Source organism: Aedes aegypti, unplaced genomic scaffold, assembly GCF_002204515.2.
Source record: "Aedes aegypti strain LVP_AGWG unplaced genomic scaffold, AaegL5.0 Primary Assembly AGWG_AaegL5_hic_scaff_319_PBJ_arrow, whole genome shotgun sequence".
In the NCBI taxonomy this organism is placed as follows: Eukaryota; Metazoa; Arthropoda; class Insecta; order Diptera; family Culicidae; genus Aedes; species Aedes aegypti.
Genome location: NW_018735981.1, coordinates 8,525 through 30,663, shown reverse-complemented (window position 1 = coordinate 30,663; position 22,139 = coordinate 8,525). Strand labels below are relative to the sequence as shown.

Below are 22,139 nucleotides of genomic sequence, written 5' to 3'. Positions count from 1 at the left end.
CAAATAGCCTTCCGTGAAGGCTTGAGTCATCAGTAGTCCATTTCAGTCGAGCTATCGGTCCTGTGCCCTGTTGCACCAAGCAACAGGTTAGCGGACGATCAACAGATCGTTCCGTTCAAGCTCAACAGAGCAAACCCCGTTGCACGCCGCAACAGCTCCCATCTTGGCGAAAGAGTCCACTTTCTCATTACCCGGTATCGAGCAATGCGAAGGGGCCCAAATCAAGGTGATGATGGTATATGATTCATTCTATAGAGCACTCAAAGTAGATCGTATTTCACGGAGGAAAGGCTTTCTTTCAACATGTGACCATTATTCATCCTCACTTTTCAGCAATATAACAGTGTAGTATTCACTTATTTATTTCTCTTTTTTTTCAGCATGTTTGTTTCGTTTGCTTTTGAATTCTATAATGGTAATTATGTCCACGAATCTATTTTGCAGTGTCCAATTAACCGAGCAAATACATGTATTATATACGTAAAGTCCATATATTACGTCCCGCTAAAGCAGTCATCTCGAACTATACTGTCCCTGTTCGCATAACTGTCCCATGTAAATAGAAAATCCCATAGGACACAGGGCAATTATACGAATAGGGGTAGTAAATGTGGGACGTAACTATTGGGCTGTTCTTAAGATATACAGATTATACACATTGAGTGCCCAAGTGAAGAACTCTTTGTAGAATTTGGATGGACTATAAAACACAAAAAAATGAAACGACACTGTTTGCTTCAACGATTACTCACTATCCTCAAATCAGTATCTGCTAATATATTATTCGTACAGTTTCGCAAGGTAAAATAGGGAAAAACGATAGAAGAGAAGTGAAAATATATCCATATATTCAAAAACGCTTCGCATTTATATGCAGGTGAAGTTTGTATCTGTGTTTGAATCTAGAGCTATAAAAATCTATTAAGTATGTGGAGTTCACCCCAGCAGATTCGCAGTGTTATAACCGTCCTAGTTCGACTTCTTTCATAGCTGACATTTCACGAGGGCGCCCTAAATATATCACCAAGTGGACACATTCAGTATCCTTAAATCAGAAACAGGAAACATCCGAGGTCGAAAGGATTGAATTGAAGAAAAGGCAAACTTACGAGGCCAACTCTGGGATACCCATTTTGGGGAGCTTCTCCACTCCATTGAAGATCGTATGGTCTAGCCTTCTTGTCCGAAATCTTCCGTGAATTTGTCCAATTTCTTCATATCTTCCTCGTTCACGGTTGGTTTGGTGCTGGAAAGCGATTTCAGCATATCGCTCTGCAAAGGTTTCATTCGTTAGGAAAAACAAGGATACGCTATTCAAGAATTGAACTTACCATGGTGACCGGTGGAACGGATAGTTTATCACTGGGTACCTCCATCCAAGTCATCTCGATAGCTCCAGAATCACCCGGACTGCAAGGTACCAATAGGTCGTCACAGATCGTTTCCTTATCAACAGGCGATGGGCCAGTGATCTTTTTGAAATGCGTTGACGACTGAACCTTTCGTACCGGTTGCATCAGTGCATCGCGAACTACAATTGAAATATCAGCCCCAGAGTATCCTTCCGTCTTTTTAGCCAAGGTGCGAATGTTTTCCTCCGTTAGACAGTGAGACGTGTTACCCAGATGAAGCTTAAACATAACCAACCGGGCATGTTCTTCAGGCAAAGGGATATAGATACGTTTCTCGAAGCGTCTTCGAATGGCGGAGTCTAAAATCCATGGGGTATTGGTGGCTCCGAGCACCAAAATTCCATCGTTATCACTACCCACGCCCTGCATCTGTACCAGGAATTCCGTTTTAATTCGACGGGCACTTTCGCTTTCATTGTCCGACCGTGATGAGCACAGCGAGTCCACTTCATCGATAAAGATAATGCTAGGTTTGTTGAGTTCGGGCCAATTCGAACAGATTCTTTACCAGCTTTTCAGACTCACCGAGCCATTTCGACACCAAGTCAGAACTTGACACCGAGAAAAACGTAGAATTGTTTGCCTCCGTGGCCACTGCCTTGGGCCAAGTATGATTTACCCGTACCGGGTGGCTGAAACGAAAAATCAGAGCTTAGATGACAGTCTATACCAGGGCTTGTAGCAAGCCTTTTTTTAGAGACCTGGTCACTATTTCAATGTAAGTCTCTGAAATATCAAAATGTTGAGTCAATCCTACAGCAAAACTCTAGGGACTCCAGCTTCGACGATGTCTTGAGGAAAAACTTTAGGAATTCTTCTAGTAAATGTTCTAGAGATTTCTACTGCAATTCTTTCAAAGACTTTTTCAGGAATCCCTCAAAAAATCTTCTAGAGATTTCTTTACCAATTATTCTAGGAATTCATCCTGAAATTCTTTTAGCGATGTTTCGTAAATTTCTCAAAAATATTTGTTACGTTTATGTTTGTTTCAAAAAAACGTTTACTGTTGAATGTGTCTACATTTAAAGAAATAGCCAAGTATATATATGAAAACCCAGGAGGTTTTCATATAATATACTTAGCAAACTCTATAAATCTTTGAAGACTTTTTTTGGATGAATGTCAGTAGTTATCTTGAGAGAACTGCTAGAGTAACTACTGGAAATTCGGTGGTAGAATCTCTGAAAGAAATTCTGTAATAATATCAGAGGTAATCCCTGTGGAAATTACGGGCGGTAATTGACAATTGTGTTCGATTTCATGGAGCAATTTTTTTAACATCCCTTTGGAAATCTCTGGACCAATTTCTAGGTAGAATTTGTGGAATATCTCTATTGAAATTTAAGAAAGAGTAAGTACCCCGGGGCAAGTGAGATCCGGGGTAAGTGGGGCGTTTCGTCATAGCTCAACTAGGAAAAGTTTTTCATGCGGGTATTCTTCTAGAAAGTTGAAGATACAATGCCAAGGAATGTATTTAGTACTAAACATATTGTTAATTTTATAACCATGTGGTTCATGTAACAGTTGTCAGTTCAGCGCCATTTTCAACTTGCATGACAAATTGTGACACGTTTCACGTCTTGCATTGGCTCGCAAAAAATAAATGTGTTTTAAACCGAATTTTCACCAATGAGCTATAATTTAGATATAATTATAAGCTGCAAACGATAAACCAGTATTTTGTTTTCATTTCATATGAAATTTTTGATGGTCTATCTACCCAAAATATATTTGTACCTGGGGTAAGTGGGAACTATCAAAACAAAAAATCAGAATCAAAACTTTTCGTACACGTTTCATACATTTTGCTAGAGAGTAGCACTAAAACATTCAAACAAATGATTTTTACCAAAAAAGATCAACCTCCAAATTACGTAATTGCCTAAGAGGGAGAAAAAAAGTGTTATTATTCTTTATTTTTTAATTATTTTTTTTTTATTTTTGAAATACGACTTCAAAATTGAACAAACACACAGCTGAACTTTGAAATGCATCATGAGAACATTAATTTTCTATGTTATTTGAATTTTATTTGTTATTTCTACCAAATTAAGTAGTGATGGAAAACAATTCCATCCCATAAGGTGGTTTTCTGCCATGCATATAAATAATAACAAAACATATTTATAATTTCGTCAATTATTGAATGTTTATGTGCTATATTTTAATTAACAACTTATAATGATATATTTTGAACATGTTTAATTCCTCTTTACGCTTTTATTGAGGAATTTTCAGTTAATATTAAATGTGAGGTGACATACTATTAAATAAGGGTTTCTTCCTAAAACGTAACGTATTTTATGGTTGATCCCTTATGTACATCAAATATGTACTTAAAATTAAAAATCTATGACTTATCAATTCTATTATTGTAATGGTTGACTTACTGATGTGGATTGACGCATGAAACTGGATGTGTCCCACTTGCCCCGCTTAGCGAGGTAACTGCGTCCATTGGCTCATTCTAAAACTTCTTCCAAGGTTTTCACAATTTTGAAATTATTCTATTAGTTTCATGCACACACCAGCAAATATGTTGCAAAACGTGATTGTGTTGTTGGATTTGAAAAATATTGACATTTGAAAATTGTATTGAACAATTTGTTTTGAACTATCGTTTTTTTTCGTTCCCACTTGCCCCGCGGTACCTTATTTAGAAGTATTCTGAAAAATAAACGCCAGCTGAATTTACGATGTTTTTTCTCCAGAAATCTGAGAAGAAATTCCTGGAAAATAATTGCATAAGAGTCTAGAATTTTGCGCCAAAATTTAGTGCATAAAGTAAAAGTAAAAAAGGGGATTTAGAAACCATTTGGTTAAAAAATAGACATTAGAGAGAGAGAGACCTTCAATTCGAAAAAGATACTTCTATAGACTATCTCTAAAAAGAGAGCTGCCACCAGCCTTACATGAATTCTCTAAAGTTCTTGTTTCAAGAAATCGCAGTCACTTCCAGCCCTGTTATACAAACATCTACACCAACTTACCCCAAACAGCAAAATTCCCTTCCAGGGTATTCTTTTCCCCGTGAACAAATGTGGAAATTTAATCGGTAATATAACAGCTTCCTTCAGTGCTTCCTTGGCCCCCTCCAACCCAGCGACGTCCGACCACTTAACGTGAGGCTTCTCCACGACAATGGCCCCTTCCAACTTGGACTGCAGCTTTTTTCTTCTCCGGATCATCCGAGTCGGAATCCGAACTATCCCCGTTGTTCTTGCCGCCTTTGCTGTCCTTCGAGCTGCTACCGCCATCCTTGACCGGCTTCTTTTTGCCCTTTTTCAGATAAGCTTTCAGCTTTTCGCTCGGTCCAGGTATTGAAGACATTTCGCTCGAATGGAATCCTTTGCCTTGTCGCCCTGTGCTTCATCTACAAGAAAAAGTGACACGAATTAGATAACGTTTCAGCAGGGTGACGACTTAATTTTGAGATTGAAATTCCCTGACTTTCACTGACCTTCCAGTCGTTTTTCAGAAATGATCCTTGTTGAAATAACTAACGACAACAAAACACAAGGCTATTCGCTCCACACCGCAGGCTACTGACTGATATCGCTACCAGCCAGCTCCTCTCTTTTATTTCACTGTCTGGGTATATATTACAATTTCCTTCTCTTACCTCTATCTTACAATATGTTTACCTCCAGACACCTCCGCTACAGGGTGTGTGATGTACCTGATCTCCAACACTCCTCCTCATCACACAACCTTCAAACCGCCATCTGCCACCCGAGCTCTCTTGTCCACCAAGCTCCTTCTGGCACTGAGCTCCAGCTACCGAACTCCTCCTAGTCGAGCTTCTCCTGGCCAGCTGCACCATTGTCCTCGTGGTCAACTGCGCCATCCTACGAGCTCCTCCTGACTCTCGAGTTCCTCTAGCTCTTCCAAGCTCGTCGTCCGATCAGCCAGCATCCGCACCTTCTGCCTCGTCCTCGGCATCTTGGCCTCCAACTCTTGGGAATCTCGTCCAAGCCACCTCCCGTCCAGACTCCACCTTCCGTCCAGGCTCTACCTCCTCACCGAGATTCTGCCTCCTCGTCTAGGCCATGTCTCCTCGTCCAGGTGCTTCCTCGTGGTCCCTCATTGAAGCCGCCTCAGCGTCTTCCAGGCGTTTTCTGGGCCCATAACCTGTTGAAATAAACTACGACAAAATCACAACAAGGCTATTCGCTCCACACCGCAGGCTACTGACTGATATCGCTACCAGCCAGCTCCTCTCTTTTATTTCACTGTCTGGGTATATATTACAATTTCCTTCTCTTACCTCTATCTTACAATATGTTTACCTCCAGACACCTCCGCTACAGGGTGTGTGATGTACCTGATCTCCAACAATCCTGACTATTGAATTTGTTTATATAAATCGAAATAGGTATATCTTAATTATTTTTAAATGGAGAACTAAACATTTGCATTATGTTTGTATTAAGTAATCATTAAATAGCAATCTTTATTTTTGAAAATAAAGTATTGTTACAAATGAATAGATTTTAATTGTTTGAACATGTTAACAGCATTCAGGTGTAATGAAAGATCCAACATTGTTGGAAAGTCAGTCATTAATTGAATAATACAGAAATTGACCGGGTTTGCCAGAAGAGAAACGTTTCTAAGGCATTATCGGTACTACTCATAAGATTTGTAAGATACTTATAGAAATATTTAAAAAAAAAACACATTATTATTAGGGATCCTTCATTCATATATCAAATTTGAGTATCTTCAGAAATATTTATCCGTAGGGGTGACGTTACTAGTGGTAGTGGGGGCGGTTTCGCCAATGGGGTGGAGTGAGCAACCCTTGAAAACTGAGTAAATTCTTGAAATGTCTTTTGAAATAACATGCAACCCCAAAACTACTTAACAAAGAAAAGAAGTAATAGGCATGTTTTAAGTCAGTGTTCCAACTAAAAAAAAGGAATACATTTTTTTCGAAAATGCCCGCCAAATGACTCATACAAATTTTATCATTTTAGAATATTGATGTTTGAGATTGGAATGGAATGTATTGAGATGGAAAAAAAACTGCGTATGTTTTCACGTAGCATCGACGTGTTGATTGTTTTGAGTACAGTGTTAACAAGTAAAACCCCTTGCGGCGTATTGTCAACAAAGCAAAGGTCATACATGATAAAAAAATGTGCTCTATCGCTATATTTATTAAATACAAGATTTTATAAAACATGTTAGGACCTTATTAATAATTTTAAGAATACATTCAACTCTCTGTTACTCCATATTTCATATCTCAATATCAAATTAGAGAACCATAAAAAATCTTTTGACTCAATGTAATACAGCCAACACTCCCTTAATCGATTTCATATCTCGATATCAAGTTAGAGATCCATAGTAAAAGTTGGTTTTCATGGCTACCTCGGTTGTTCCTTAGATCACATTTGTACCAGTTTTGTGTTCTATAACTCGATGATCCCTTCAATATCGAATTATGTAGAGTTGACTGTATTTGTGATAATTTATAAATTTGTGTCTGAAAATGAGAGTTTTGTTTTGGGCAAAGATATTATCAAACTTTCAGGTCAATCGAAGCACTAAAGGCTAAGATCCGAAGGCTACAGACATGTCCATTTTGTATTGTCTGTTTCATGGACAACAAAACGCGCCGCAAACTTTCAAATAGACCGACAAAATCGTCGCCAGCAAACGAATCAAAGGAGGTGATTTGTCGTTGTGTTGGTAAGACTGGTGAAACGTCAAATTCGCAGCGGCTGGTTGGCTGGCGACGGTTTATTGTGCTCTGCAAGATAAATCCACGTAATGCGATTATCTGAAAATCTCGATATACTGTCGCAGTGATAATGAAAATCACCAAATGTTTCAGATTTAGCAAATTTGAAACATTTGTGTCCTTGAAGGACGAAAAAGTCCAAGCCTACTTGAATTTTGACGTTGCGTTTGAATTGCGCGCATATCTTCTGCGCGTTACCGCCGCCGCTGGATGTGGATTTAATATAAGCGCCGCAATAACTGGCGGCGATTACAAATCGTCGCGTTCGATAATATACAATATTTACAATATAACAAAAAACTGAGGTAGCGACTGAGTTTAACTTTAGAGACCTCTTGTCTGAAAAAAAGAGTCCAAACAGGAACAAAAAAGAAACCAAGAAAACAAAACTAAACAGGAATCAAAAGTTGAGAGTTTGTTCCTTATACACACTTTTTCGATAAAAACCCGAGTCCAGAAAATGTTAGTATTGCTGTGTGCATTTGAAACACTATTTGCATTTCAATATTTGTCATTCAATTGCACGTGGCGATAGTTTTACAAACTTTTTCGATAGCCAACAACACCCAATAAAATGTTACCGATCTCAGTAATCTGATAAGATTCTATAAAATCAGACCAAATATTTCTCTAACAATATTTCCAAGACTTGTTTTGAGAATTTCACTGATCGTATTATTGTATGTATTTTTTATGATTCATAGTAATTCCATCAGAAATTATTTCAGATATTCGGCCAAAGATTCAACACTAGCCAAGAACATTGTATGTATTTCGATCTATTGCACTGTTTTAATAAAAAGGAGAGCGAGAGAGGAGAGAATCTCTACTTACTACATAGGTCCAGCATGAATTCCTTAAAAAGTTTCTAAAAAATGCTTAGGAATTACCGGAGGAATCACTAGAAAATTGTTGTAGTATTAACTTGTGTAAAACTTTCATATTTTGAAGATTTCAGAAACCCATTGGGAAATATTTGGAAGAACTACAGGAGTAATTGGCACGGTAAATGGCTGGGCATGGCGTACCATTGGTACCTCGCGTACCTACAGGAATAAAATAGACCCCATTGTGTGGTCCTTAGCCTCTTGTCAGCAACTCCTATCCCTACCTCCTCGTGGTACTGGCCGGGGTACGAGTAACCTTAGGGAAGATCGGGTAACCAACCCCCGGTGGGAACTTTGGTCGTATGCTGACAGGGAAGGGGGGGTTTGCTTTTGCTTTTGCTTCTGCAAACCTTGAGCGTCTGTACTCCATGTTAGGAGCGGCTCACAACAGCGTCTGTTCCCCATGTCAGGGGCGGCTGATCATCGTCCGAGTGCCAGAGAAGGACTCTAAGCTAAACTGCGCACTATGGCCCTCCGAACATATAGGGGGAATGGTCCTCCGGAAATCTAGGGGGTTGGTGTCAGGCCCTGCAAGCCAGCCGTAAAAATACACCAGCACAGGAACGTCAACGAGAGAATACGGACCGGAACAATCGGCAAAGACCACAGCGACGAAAATGGACTTGCGATTGGAAACTCGGTACGTGGAACTGCAAATCTCTCAACTTCATTGGAAGTACTCGCATACTCTCCGATGTACTGAAGATCCGCGGTTTCGACATCGTAGCGCTGCAGGAGGTGTGCTGGACAGGAGCATTGGTGCGAACGTTTAGAGATAATCATACCATCTACCAGAGCTGCGGCAACACACGTGAGCTGGGAACAGCTTTTATAGTGATGGGTGATATGCAGAGGCGCGTGATCGGGTGGTGGCCGATCAACGAAAGAATGTGCAAGTTGAGGCTCAAAGGCCGGTTCTTCCACTTCAGCATCATAAACGTGCATAGCCCTCACTCCGGAAGCACTGATGATGACAAGGACGCATTTTACGCGCAGCTCGAACGCGAGTACGACCGCTGCCCAAGCCACGACGTCAAGATCATCATAGGAGACTTAAACGCTCAGGTTGGCCAGGAGGAGGAGTTCAGACCGACGATTGGAAAGTTCAGCGCCCACCGGCTGACGAACGAGAACGGCTTACGACTGATAGATTTTGCCGCCTCCAAGAACATGGCCATTCGCAGCACCTACTTCCAGCACAGCCTCCCGTATCGATACACCTGGAGATCACCACTGCAGACGGAATCACAAATCGACCACGTTTTGATCGATGGACGGCACTTCTCCGATATTACCGACGTCAGAACCTATCGTGGCGCTAACATTGACTCCGACCACTACCTCGTGATGGTGAAACTGCGCCAAAAACTATCCGTCATTAACAATGTACGGTATCGACGCCCGCCTCGGTATAACCTAGCGCGACTGGCCCAACCGAACGTCGCTGCCGCATACGCGCAGCATCTCGAGGTAGCGTTGCCGGAAGAGGGCGAGCTTGACGAAGCCCCTCTTGAGGACTGCTGGAGCAACCTAAAAGCAGCCATCAACAACGCAGCCGAGAGCATCGTCGGGTACGTGGAAAGGAGGACATGTGACGATTGGTTCGACGATGAATGCAGGCAGGTTTTGGAGGAGAAGGATGCAGCGCGGGCTGCAATGCTGCAGCAAGGAACGCGACAAAACGTGGAGCGATATAAAAGAAAACGAAAGCAGCAAACCCGCCTATTCCGGGACAAAAAGCGCCGCCTGGAAGAAGCGGAATGTGAAGAAATGGAACAGCTGCATCGTTCACAAGAAACGCGAAAGTTCTACGAGAAGCTTAACGCATCCCGAAAAGGCTTCGTACCGCGAGCCGAAATGTGTGGGGATAAGGACGGAAGCATCTTGACGGAAGGACGTGAGGTGATTGAAAGGTAGAGGCAGCACTACGATGAACACCTGAATGGCACGGAGAACACGGGCGCCGAGGGTCACGACAGCGGAGGAAGTGGCTACGTCAGCACGGCGGATGAAGGAAACCAACCTGCCCCCACATTGAGGGAAGTTAAGGATGCCATCAACCAGCTCAAGAATAACAAGGCCGCTGGTAAGGATGGTATTGGAGCTGAAATCATCAAAATGGGCCCGGAGAGGTTGGCAGCCTGTCTGCATCGGCTGATTGTCAGAATCTGGGAAACGGAACAGCTGCCGGAGGAGTGGAAGCAAGGGGTCATATGCCCCATCTACAAGAAGGGCGACAAACTGGAATGTGAAAACTATCGTGCGATCACTATCCTGAATGCCGCCTACAAAGTGCTATCCCAGATTATCTTCCGTCGTCTATCACCAATAACAAATGCGTTTGTGGGAAGTTATCAAGCTGGTTTCATCAACGGCCGCTCGACAACGGACCAAATCTTCACTGTACGGCAAATCCTCCAGAAATGCCGTGAATACCAAGTCCCAACGCATCACTTGTTCATCGATTTCAAAGCGGCTTATGATAGCATCGACCGCGAAGAGCTAGCGGAATTTGGGGCAAGTGTGCCACCTTAAGCAAATTGTTCTCTAACTTTGCCCAAGGCTCATAAAAACCACCTATTTAGCCTCATGATGATAGTTTCACATCTTTTCATAACCAATGTGCCATTTTAAATGAAAATAATTTCAAAAAGTATTAGTTTTGGAGCTTCTCAAATATCATCCAAAATAACCTATTTTTCGACACTATGGGGCAAGTGTGCCACCCATATGGGGCAAGACGGCCACCGAATGAACATCGCATGTAATTCAACTTGTAATGAAATTTTCTTAATTTCATATTAATTTCATTTTAATATTACTTAAAAAGCAGACGCTAATCGATAATTTAAAAAATAATTTTAAGTTTACCGTAATAAGGTGGTGCTTTATAACAAGGTTCAAAACATGCGTAACTCTCTATTACTCATTCGAATAACTAAAATGGTTATTTTTGTCTCCATTCAATACAATATAAGTAGTACCCTTATATTACGGCAAATATGTATAATATTACACTAGATCAGCACTAAATAACGGTAAAATATTGATGTAGATATGTAAAACGGTACTTAATAAGCCGAAAATATGTTATTATTGAATATTTTGAGATAAAATCACTTTGGGGGGCAAACATGTTAGTTATTCCCCTACTATACTTCAGAAACCACTACCGGTGCCTCATTTTAGTTTATTACTATGATTTTGTTGATGATGTTTACATTTTTATAAATTTCACTTCAACAATTTTTGTTTACCAAATAGGTGGCACACTTGCCCCAATAACTATACATTTCAACCAATCTGGATTTTGTATGTAAAACTAAATACTTTTTTCGTTCAAATGCCACAATAACTTACACATTTGAATAGTTTCACGATGTACAGTACGTTGGAAAAATCTGTTGATAATTTACCTTTTACCATGCTATTTGGAAACAACGATATCTTATAAAAATCCACTCAAATTTGGTTGTCTTTGCAAAAATCGATGTAAATACGTGTAAAATAGAGCAATGTTCATCATATTTTGATTATTATATTGTGAACTATGGAAGAACATATTGTAAAGCTCAAAGAAAAAATATATATTGTAGTTTTTATAAAAAGCAGGGGTGGCACACTTGCCCCTATGGCACACTTGCCCCAAAGTCCGCTATGGAAAATAATGGACGAGTACAGCTTTCCCGGGAAGCTCACAAGACTAATAAGAGCAACGATGGACGGTGTGCAGAATGGGATTATCACAAAAGGCCGAATCACAAAAGGCCGAATCACAGAAGGCCGAATCACAAAAGGCCGAATACATTCTAGCCTACCACAAAAGGCCGAATGCACAGAAGGCCGAATCACAGAAGGCCGAATCACAGAAGGCCGAATCACAGAAGGCCGAATCACAAAAGGCCGAATCACAAAAGGCCGAATCACAAAAGGCCGAATCACAAAAGGCCGAATCACAAAAGGCCGAATCACAAAAGGCCGAATCACAAAAGGCCGAATCACAAAAGGCCGAATCACAAAAGGCCGAATCACAAAAGGCCGAATCACAAAAGGCCGAATCACAAAAGGCCGAATCACAAAAGGCCGAATCACAAAAGGCCGAATCACAAAAGGCCGAATTACAAAAGGCCGAATCACAAAAGGCCGAATCACAAAAGGCCGAATCACAAAAGGCCGAATCACAAAAAGCCGAATCACAGAAGGCCAAATTAGAGTTACAATCCTAAAGAATAAAGCTTCGATATGAAAAGAACAAGTCCATGCTTTGTTAAATGCAGTCATGTCAGTAACCAGTGCGCTATCCTCCATGCGGCGAAGCCGCATTGAGGATAGAGGAACTGAGGCGGCAGAAGGCCGCCGAAGTCTCCGATATCCGAGAGTTGTGTATAGCATCTATTTGGTGTCATGCAAATAGCAAATCCAATTGCCCGGTATAATGCAAGCAGAGGATGTTTTTCCATGTTTAGGTCCGACGAGCGACAGCGAGTTCGGACAGCAAGCGTTTGCCCGGTATAATGCCAACATAGTCTTTTACGCAACAAGCAGGAGAATGATTGCTGCGATAGGGTACAACAAGTGTTTAAGGTGATTATAGAACGAAGCCACACCTCAAATTTTCAAGAGCACAAGACTTGTGAACCAAATAGCGCTCCGCAAATTTTATCCCATTTGTCACTACCAGCAAGCAAGCAATTTGATTGATTTTCAACGCGAACTCTTGTCAGATTCTCCAGTCTTGTGCACTTGAAAATTCAAAGTTTGGCTTCGTTTTATAATCACCTTAAGTGATCATAAGAATACTAAGTTTACGAAGAATACTTTTCATCGTACAGTGCCTGTTCGATTTTGACTCGGTTTGAATTTGGCAACACGGAAATCCATGTACACAAAAATGGATCATGGTCAGTCACAAATCCTGTCAATCTCAATGATTCTGTGGGCCTTCTTAAGGCTTACCATATTCAAAATAGGTAAATTTTATACGTCGATACAAGTTTTAATAAAAACAACCATTAAATTTAGGTAACATGAAAATTTTTGCATGTTGCCAAAATCGAACAGGCACTGTATACCCTTCCAGTTTTTGCCAGATTTTTACAATTATGTTGTACAAAATACAACAGTACCACTACTTAAGCTCCATCATAGACCTTTTTTTTGGGTGTGTCAGCCAAGAATAGACCAGCTGACACACCCAAAAACCACTAACCATACACTCTGATTCAGCTAGTAATGTTACTTGTGCATCTTGTCCCGCCCTTTTTTTGGCAACACTGCCTGCCTAGTAAACAAACCATATATTCGCGCCTCACTTTTTCCGAGTTTTCTACGTTCACTTCGAAGTAAAAAATCGCGATTCGGCACTCTGAAGCCCCAGGTAGACCCCGTGAGCACTGGCGGTCAAAATGCGGCCTCGAAAACGTCGCAAAGAATCCTTAGAAGCGAAACACATTCAAGGCAAAAGCGCGGCTTAGTGTCAGAGCATAACCTCACCGACCCGAATCTTCATCCACCCCGACCGAAAAGCCCGTGTATGGAAGAAATGTCATCCGTATCCAATGCCAATGCCAATTCGCCAAAAAGACCAACTGAACAACATCCCAGCGGCTGTACCAGTAGCGGCTCAATTCAACATAATATCAATATCACCGTGAGCAACGAATACGACCTTCTATCGGAGGAAGAGGTAGACGAGAACACCGAAGAGATGCCAATACTTACTCCAGTCATGACCACTGCGAGCACTTCGTCCAAGACGAAAAAGATTCGTATCCCGCCCATAACGGTTGTTAATCTAACAACCAAACAGCTACGTGAACTGATGTCGAAAATCAATATCGCGCAAACCGAGTATCACATGAAAGTAACCAGATCGGGAGTACAACTACTTTGCATGAGCGAAGAAAGTTTCCACAGTTCGGTCGATGCGTTGAAAAAATCCAACGTCGAGTTCCACACGTACACCCTTGCATCCGAGCAACCGGTGAAAATCGTTCTATCAGGGCTATCGTCATACGATATCGCTGAGTTGGAAACAGAACTTGCTAATCTCGGTGTAGTAGCCACTGAAGTAAAGTTACTTTCTCTCAAAGTTATTGGGCAAGAAGAAATTGCTTTGTATCTACTCCACTTTGTGAAAGGAAGTGTTAAACTAGCAGATTTGCAAAAGGTAAAAGCTGTTTTCAACACCGTAGTGAAATGGCGCTACTATGAAAGAAGACCCACAGATGCTGTCCAGTGTCACCGTTGCCAACGTTTTGGTCACGGAATGAGGAATTGTAATCTCCCTCCTCTGTGTGTTAAGTGTGGTGAAAAACATCACTCGACTGAATGCAAACTTCCGAAAAAAGCGGACTTGCAGCGAAACAACCCGAACGAAACACGGGCACTAATCAAATGTGCGAATTGCAGTGGCCAACATACTGCGAACTATCGTGGCTGTCCAAGTCGTAAAATATACATCGAGAAGTTGGCGAAACTAAGAGCAGAACGCCGGCAATCAGCGCCTCCCCCACTCCTCTTCCGTTCCTCCCAAGACCGCCCAAACAACACGTTCATTCCTCCTTCGGGTAGCTCATACGCCCAGGTCTTAAAAGATCAAACATCTGGTAATAAAGATCTATTCTCGCTTTCGGAGTTTTTAGCTCTGGCAAGAGATATGTTTGATCGGCTAGCAAATTGTCAGTCAAAACAGCAACAACTTCTAGCTCTGTTCGAGCTGACAACTAAGTACATCTACAATGTCTAACTCAGACTACTTACGCCTCGCAAATTGGAATGGGCGTTCCATTCATGGCAGGAAACTCGAGTTTTTTGACTTCTTAGAACGTAATGAAGTAGATGTAGGGATAGTTACTGAAACCTGGCTACAACAAAAACATTCTTTCCTTCATCCGAAATTTTCATGTGTTCGCTTTGACCGCACTTCTAACGATGCTGAAAGAGGAGGAGGAGTCCTTATAGCGGTTCGAAAGGGCATCAGATTTACAGAGCTCAACATCACTACCAAGATTATCGAAAGCGTAGGCATTTCGATTTGCACGTCAGACGGAAATATACATATTATTGCCGCATACTTCCCAGGAGCAAGAAGAAGATCAGTCTGGACACAGTTTCGTCGCGACATCTCAACTCTCACCAGATTCACAGAGCCGTTCTTCATAGTGGGCGATTTGAACGCCCGCCATCGTCATTGGAACTGTTTAAAAGCCAACAAGGCTGGCCAACTGCTGTTTCAGGAAGCCACATGCCGCAACTTTTATATCCACTTCCCGGATTCTTTTACATTCCACCCCACGGGTCGCGGTCGTCCATCTACTCTGGATCTAACTCTCTCCAACAACCTGTTAGACATGACCAAGCCGACTACTCTTAACGAACTGTCATCAGACCATCTTCCGGTAATCTTCAAAATCAACTTATCAGCTCCAGCTACGGAGACACCACCGAAGTTCCATTGCTATGCACGTACAGACTGGTCTCGTTTTCAGCAATTAATAAACTCAAAGTTGGATCTGCTTGACCCAGCGATCACAATCTTAAGCAGCGAAGCAGAGGTTGACAATGCCATCGAACTGTTAACGAGGACCATTGTTGAAGCCGAATCTGTTTCAGTCCCTGAACTGCAGACACGTCCGTATCAAACAGCGACAATTCCCGAAAACACTCGCAGATTAATTGCATTGCGAAACAAACGTCGACGCCAATGGTATAGAAGGAGAGATCCCATCTACCGGAGTATAGTGCTATCACTCAACCAGAGAATACGCGAAGAATGCTATCAGGCCAACTTCAAAAAATTCCAGGACACGCTGCGCACCCTGAACAACGATCGAGACACACTTTGGAGAATTTCCAAAGCTCTGAAGAAATCAACCAAATACAGTCCTCCGTTGCGTCAAGAAGACAATATTATCGCTTCGTCGTCTGAGAAGGCCCAACTACTAGCCTCAAGTTTTGCTCAATCTCATGTCAATAAAATGATTGATGATCCAGAAACTGTGGTTGCGGTGAACGAGTCGATCACACACATCGATCAAATTCGCCTGGCTGATGCTCATCCGTGGTTGATTCGTCCAAAAGAAATTATACAGCTTATCCGTAGGCTCAAGGCAAAAAAGTCTCCGGGTCAAGACGGCATCCGGAATTGTGTGCTCAAGAAATTGCCTCGGAAGGCTTATATTTTTCTCGCAAAAATCTTTTCTGCTTGTTTCCGTCTTGGTTACTTTCCTGCCAAGTGGAAGCACGCAGTAGTGATCGCTATACCGAAGCCAAACAAGGACTCAACGAATGCATCCAACTATAGGCCAATTAGCCTGCTATCTGCCTTTAGCAAGCTTCTTGAGCGTGTAATTTTGAAGCGCATCGAACAACATCTTGAAACTACGCGTCTTATTCCTGATGTTCAATTTGGTTTCAAAATTGGACATTCCACCAACCATCAGCTAGCTCGACTTGTGAAGGAGATTCGAACCAACTTTTCGCAGAAGAAGTCGTCAGGAATGGTGCTTCTTGATGTTGAAAAGGCGTACGATTCTGTGTGGCAGGAAGCAATCTTGCACAAGATGCATCTTGGGAACTTTCCATCCTACATTCTGAAAATTATTCGTTCGTTCCTGTCAAATCGATCGTTCCACGTGACTGTTAACGGTCATACCTCTAGCAGACATGGAGTGCCCTTCGGCGTCCCTCAAGGTGCTGTTTTAAGCCCGACGCTCTACAACATCTTCACCGGTGACCTGGTGATGCTAGATGGCGTGCAGTACTTTCTCTTCGCGGACGATACTGGGTTCATCGCAGCGGATAAGGATGCAGGTGTTGTAGTGAACAAACTGCAAGCGGCACAAAACGCCATTGAAACTTATCAGCGTAGATGGAAGATCAAGACCAACTCGAACAAATCGCAGACAATTTTCTTCACTAGAAAACGATCCCCACAAAAACTTCCTCAGAATGAAATTTCAATATGGGGACAACAAATTCCATGGTCCGAAAACGTGGGGTATCTTGGTCTAACTTTAGATCGTAAGCTGACCTTCGCATCCCATATCAAGAACACACTGAGTAAATGCGACAAACTGACCAGAATGCTTTACCCACTGATCAAGAGACGCTCACAGCTGGATAAGAAATCTAAAATGCTTCTTTACAAGATGTTGTTTCTTCCTTCCATAACGTATGGCTTTCCTGCCTGGTTTGACTGCGCCGCTACTCACAGGAAGAAGCTTCAGGTGAAGCAAAATCGTATATTGAAGATGATGCTGAACTTGGACCCGTTCTACCCCACTGAAGACGTGCATAGGCTAGCGAAGATGGAAATTATTGACGACTGGATCCAGCGTGTACTTCCCAAGTTCTGGTTGGGATGTTCTATTTCAGCAAATCCTTTGCTAGAACAACTGGCGCGTAGACTGTGATATTAGAATAAGGACTCTAACTCTTCCTCTAACTATCCCCATTACTTTTTTGCAATTTTGAAGGTTTTTTTTGTAGTTTTTCCCTTTAATGCTAATTTGTTTTTTGTAACCGGTAAATTTGTTGGCAAACTGAACTATTGAGCTGTTGAAAGGAACTCCATATCTCAGCTAAGAAAATTATGTAACACGTTTATATGCTAATACAAACCAATAAAATGAAAATGAAATGAAAATGAAAATCTTGTCCCGCTTACCCTACTGTAAAAATGTCCTTAAAATTGTAGAAAAATAAGGCTTTCCGTAAAATTTATTTTAATATTTCGGCCTTTTGTGATTCGGCCTTTTGTGATTCGGCCTTTTGTGATTCGGCCTTTTGTGATTCGGCCTTTTGTGATTCGGCCTTCTGTGATTCGGCGTTTTGTGATTCGGCCTTTTGTGATTCGGCCTTTTGTGATTCGGCCTTTTGTGATTCGGCCTTTTGTGATTCGGCCTTCTGTGATTCGGCCTTTTGTGATTCGGCCTTTTGTGATTCGGCCTTTTGTGATTCGGCCTTTTGTGATTCGGCCTTTTGTGATTCGGCCTTCTGTGATTCGGCCTTCTGTGATTCGGCCTTCTGTGATTCGGCCTTCTGTGATTCGGCCTTCTGTGATTCGGCCTTTTGTATGATTCGGCCTTTTGTGCTTTCGGCCTTTTGTGATTCGGCCTTATGTGATTCGGCCTTTTGTGATTCGGCCTTTTGTGGTAGACCCGTGCAGAATAGCGTGAAGATTTCGGGTGAACATTCCAGTTCGTTCGAATCCCGCCGGGGACTTCGACAGGGTGATGGACTTTCGTGCCTGCTGTTCAACATCGCGCTAGAAGGTGTCATGCGGAGAACCGGGTTCAATAACCAAGGTACGATTTTCACAAGATCCAGCCAATTTGTTTGCTTCGCGGATGATATGGATATTGTCGGCAGAACATTTGGAACGGTGGCAGACCTGTACACCCGCCTGAAACGTGAAGCGACAAAAGTCGGCCTGATGGTGAATGCGTCAAAAACAAAGTACATGCTGATAGGCGGAACCGAGCGCGACAGAGCCCGCCTGGGAAGCAGTGTTACGATAGACGGGGATATTTTTGAGGTGGTTGATGAGTCCGTCTACCTCGGATCCTTGTTAACGGCTGATAACAACGTTAGTCGTGAAATACGGAGACGCATCATCAGTGGAAGTCGCGCCTACTATGGGCTTCAGAAGAAGCTGCGGTCGAGAAAGATTCACCCTCGCACCAAATGTACCATGTAAAAAACGCTTATAAGACCGGTGGTCCTCTATGGACATGAAGCATGGACCATGCTGGAAGAGGACCTGCAAGCACTTGGAGTGTTCGAACGAAGGGTGCTTAGGACGATCTTTGGCGGAGTACAGGAAAACGGTGTGTGGCGGCGGAGAATGAACCACGAGCTCGCTAGACTCTTCGGCGAACCCAGTATCCAGAAGGTTGCGAAAGCCGGAAGGGTGCGCTGGGCAGGGCATGTTGCAAGACTACCGGACAACAATCCTGCAAAGATGGTGTTCGCGTCGAATCCGGTTGGCACAAGAAGGCGAGGAGCACAGCGAGCGAGGTGGCTTGATCAGGTGCAACAAGATCTGGAGAACGTGGGCCAAAATCGAAGTTGGAGAGACACAGCCATGGACCGAGTAAATTGGCGTAACATCGTTAACGAGGTTTTATCAAATTAATTGATGTAATACCAACTAAATAAATAAATAGTAACAGGAGTAATTCTTGGATGAAAAATGCTAGGAGAGTTTTTAGAAATATTTCCAGCGGAACATAATGATAAATCACAGGTCGAGTTTGTTGAGGAATTCTTGAAAAAGTTATAAATAGATTTCCCTGAAACTTTCAATGAAATTTCTGGGAATAACCGTGGATGAAAAGGCGTAGGAATTCTCGTAGGGTGTCTTGGATTGTCTTCGAAAATATGCCAGATAAAATCTCCTCATTAGGATAATGCCTAAAGCTTTTTGAAACAGTCGAGCTGAAGAATCTTTGAAACAGTCGAGGTTTGGTACAGAAATCCTTAGAAGTATTGCAGGAGAGATCTCTGGAGGAGTCTGAAAGTCTGAAGAAACTTGTGTAGAAGAATTAATGAAGCATTTCCTCCAGGAATGCGTGAAGAAATTCCTGAAAACCTGCGGAATAGTCACGTAAGAATCTCTGAAGCCTCAATAATTTTGCTCAAGTTAAAAAAAAAACTCACAAGCAAAAAAGGTCCAGTTTGGTAAAAAGAGACTTTAAAGGCTTTCTATTAAAAATATAGACTTTTAAAAGAATTGCCTTAAAATAGAGATCAAGTCTCTAAAATGAGTGACTAAAAACATGCCACCAAAATAAAATACCTATGCAATATTCAAATCCGTTTGGATACAGGATTTTAGTATGCGTTAAGTTTTTCCCTGACCTCAAGTGAAATTCTCTGATTTTCCCTGAAATTCCGAAATCGAATCCCCTGACCTGTGGTCGACACACAACCTTCCATTTTCGAAAAGGTCACGGACAGCCCCAGAGTTCAAGGCCGCATCGATTGGCGGAATATTAATACCTACACTTAATGGCATGCAGAAAGTACTCCACTCCGTGCTCGTACAGGCGTAACGCTTCCTCGTAGTTCTTGTTGCGATCCTCTTCCGTGGCCTTCGTGACGATATCGATCGCCTTCTGTAGTGTTGATCCAGCGGCCATTGTTTGCCTCTCTCCTCCCGGAAGGATGTTTGCCTTCACGCAAAACCAGCTGCGTTATGGGAAACTAAAAAAACGGATCCTGTTATCACTTTCTAGACTATACCCATTAGCGTTTGCTGGATTGGAAAACAATTAAATGACGATTTCCGATAGTGCCAATAATGAGCAGATGACTAATCCGGGACGGGTTCGTAAATCTGATTATTTTTATGCTACTCGGAAAAATGACGTACACTTGTCACTGCTGCAACAACACACAAACAGTGCGAGGAAGAAAATTTTGCACAAAATTATCGAAAATCCACACTTTTCCTCGCAATTTGTTCCAAACTCACCTTTAAGAAGGAAAATATGTGTTCTAACGGTAATGGGGACGTAAAACTGAACTGAAAACTGCGATTTTTACAAGAATCTTTTCGAAATTTGACTCCTAATTTCTACGCGTTCGGAGAAAAACATCATCACCGTTAGCACCAACTATACAAGCGAAAAATAAACTTCACGGTCGTTTGCGAATACCCTTTAATGGGTAAAAATTCACCCATTTCCGCTAGAAGTGCCTCTCCACATTTAAAGAGTAAACACGGTTTACTCTTTAAAGGGTAAAAGCGGTTTCTGTCAATGAATGGGTATTTTTTTACCCGTTTTGTAAATCTCGCTCGCGGCAAAAAAAGGGTAAAAATTTACCCATTTTTTTAATGGTTTTTATCGATAACCATAACCTCAAAACAAATCATAACCTTGGAATGAAAGTTACGAATGAAAAATGTTTATAGTCAGGCATTTATTGTTTTATTGACTTATATTCACTGTAAAGATACATTATGTTCATTTATATATTTTTCCTACAACAAATCGCTTCTCTATTTTGACTGTCGTTGGCACTGAAGATGTCTGTGGCAGGAACAAGACAACCTGGAAATTTCGGGATTATTATCAGTTCATGTGAATAATGGTACTGAAGTCGCCAACTTACCGCTTCTTTGTACTTTTCCATCGAGTAATAAACTGAACAGAAAAGGCGTTAAACCTATAGAAATATGTTTAATTAATGTTAAGACTTGATAACTGCGCACAGCTGCACTCGATGATTACGAAATGATTGCCAACTATATTTTCACCCATAAATGGGTTTGAAAATACACATTTTTAAACTTCAATTGCTTTACTAAAATGGGTATTTATTTACCCATTTTACATTATTGAATTTACCCGTTTTTTGACAGAGCTTCTTGCTTTATTAAAATGGGTATTTTTTACCCTTCAAAGGGTATTCACAAACCACCGTGTTCAAAAGAACGGCACTGAAAATAGTTTTATTTTCCAATTAATGTTAAATGTCATTTGATGGGTCACATTAGGGTTATTGACTATGAATTCTGATGGCGGCTCTGTAGGGAGCCGGATCCTATTCTTGGCACTTTTGATTCACTTCGGCAGTGGGGTTTTTTGAAAGCTACTGAGCTAATATTCGGCGACAATGTATGGGGCCCAGATAGCCGTAGCGGTAAACGCGCAGCTATTCAGCAAGATCAAGCTGAGGGTCGTGGGTTCGAATCCCACCGGTCGAGGATCTTTTCGGGTTGGAAATTTTCTCGACCTCCCAGGGCATAGAGTATCTTCGTACCTGCCACACGATATACAAATGCAAAAATGGTCATTGGCATAGTAAGCTCTCAGTTAATAACTGCGGAAGTGCTCATAAGAACACTAAGCTGAGAAGCAGGCTCTGTCCCAATGGGGCAGTAACGCCAGAAAGAAGAAGAAGTACGTCGTATCGTAGCAGGTCCGTCTCACTCGGGCTGAGATTGGGTACCACTTCTAGTACTGCATTTGGTCCCTCGGTAGTGCAAAAGGTACCCAAGTTTGACAGACCGCAGTACACTTTTCACGGCATTCTAGATTACCTTATGAGCCATAAAATTTTGGGCAACTGCAAGGG

At 41.9% G+C, this 22,139-nt stretch overlaps 1 protein-coding gene and 1 long non-coding RNA gene across 2 annotated transcripts; both read right to left on the bottom strand.

Annotated features, from left to right (window-relative positions):
- Positions 1-326: 326 nt before the first annotated feature.
- LOC5576605 (vacuolar protein sorting-associated protein 4B) lies at positions 327-20,700 on the bottom strand. Its single transcript, XM_001656120.2, is given in 9 exon segments — positions 327-1,272; positions 1,332-1,889; positions 1,891-2,013; positions 2,015-2,044; positions 4,403-4,585; positions 4,587-4,720; positions 4,723-4,785; positions 20,062-20,261; positions 20,533-20,700. Coding segments are annotated over 8 exon segments (1,329 nt in total). The 5' UTR covers positions 20,198-20,261; positions 20,533-20,700; the 3' UTR covers positions 327-1,170.
- A 336-nt stretch (positions 20,701-21,036) lies between these two features.
- LOC110681061 lies at positions 21,037-21,460 on the bottom strand. Its single transcript, XR_002503080.1, has 2 exons — positions 21,174-21,460; positions 21,037-21,112 (listed from the first exon to the last, which is right to left on the bottom strand). It is a non-coding gene; the product is annotated as an uncharacterized LOC110681061 (long non-coding RNA).
- Between the last annotated feature and the right edge of the window lie 679 nt (positions 21,461-22,139).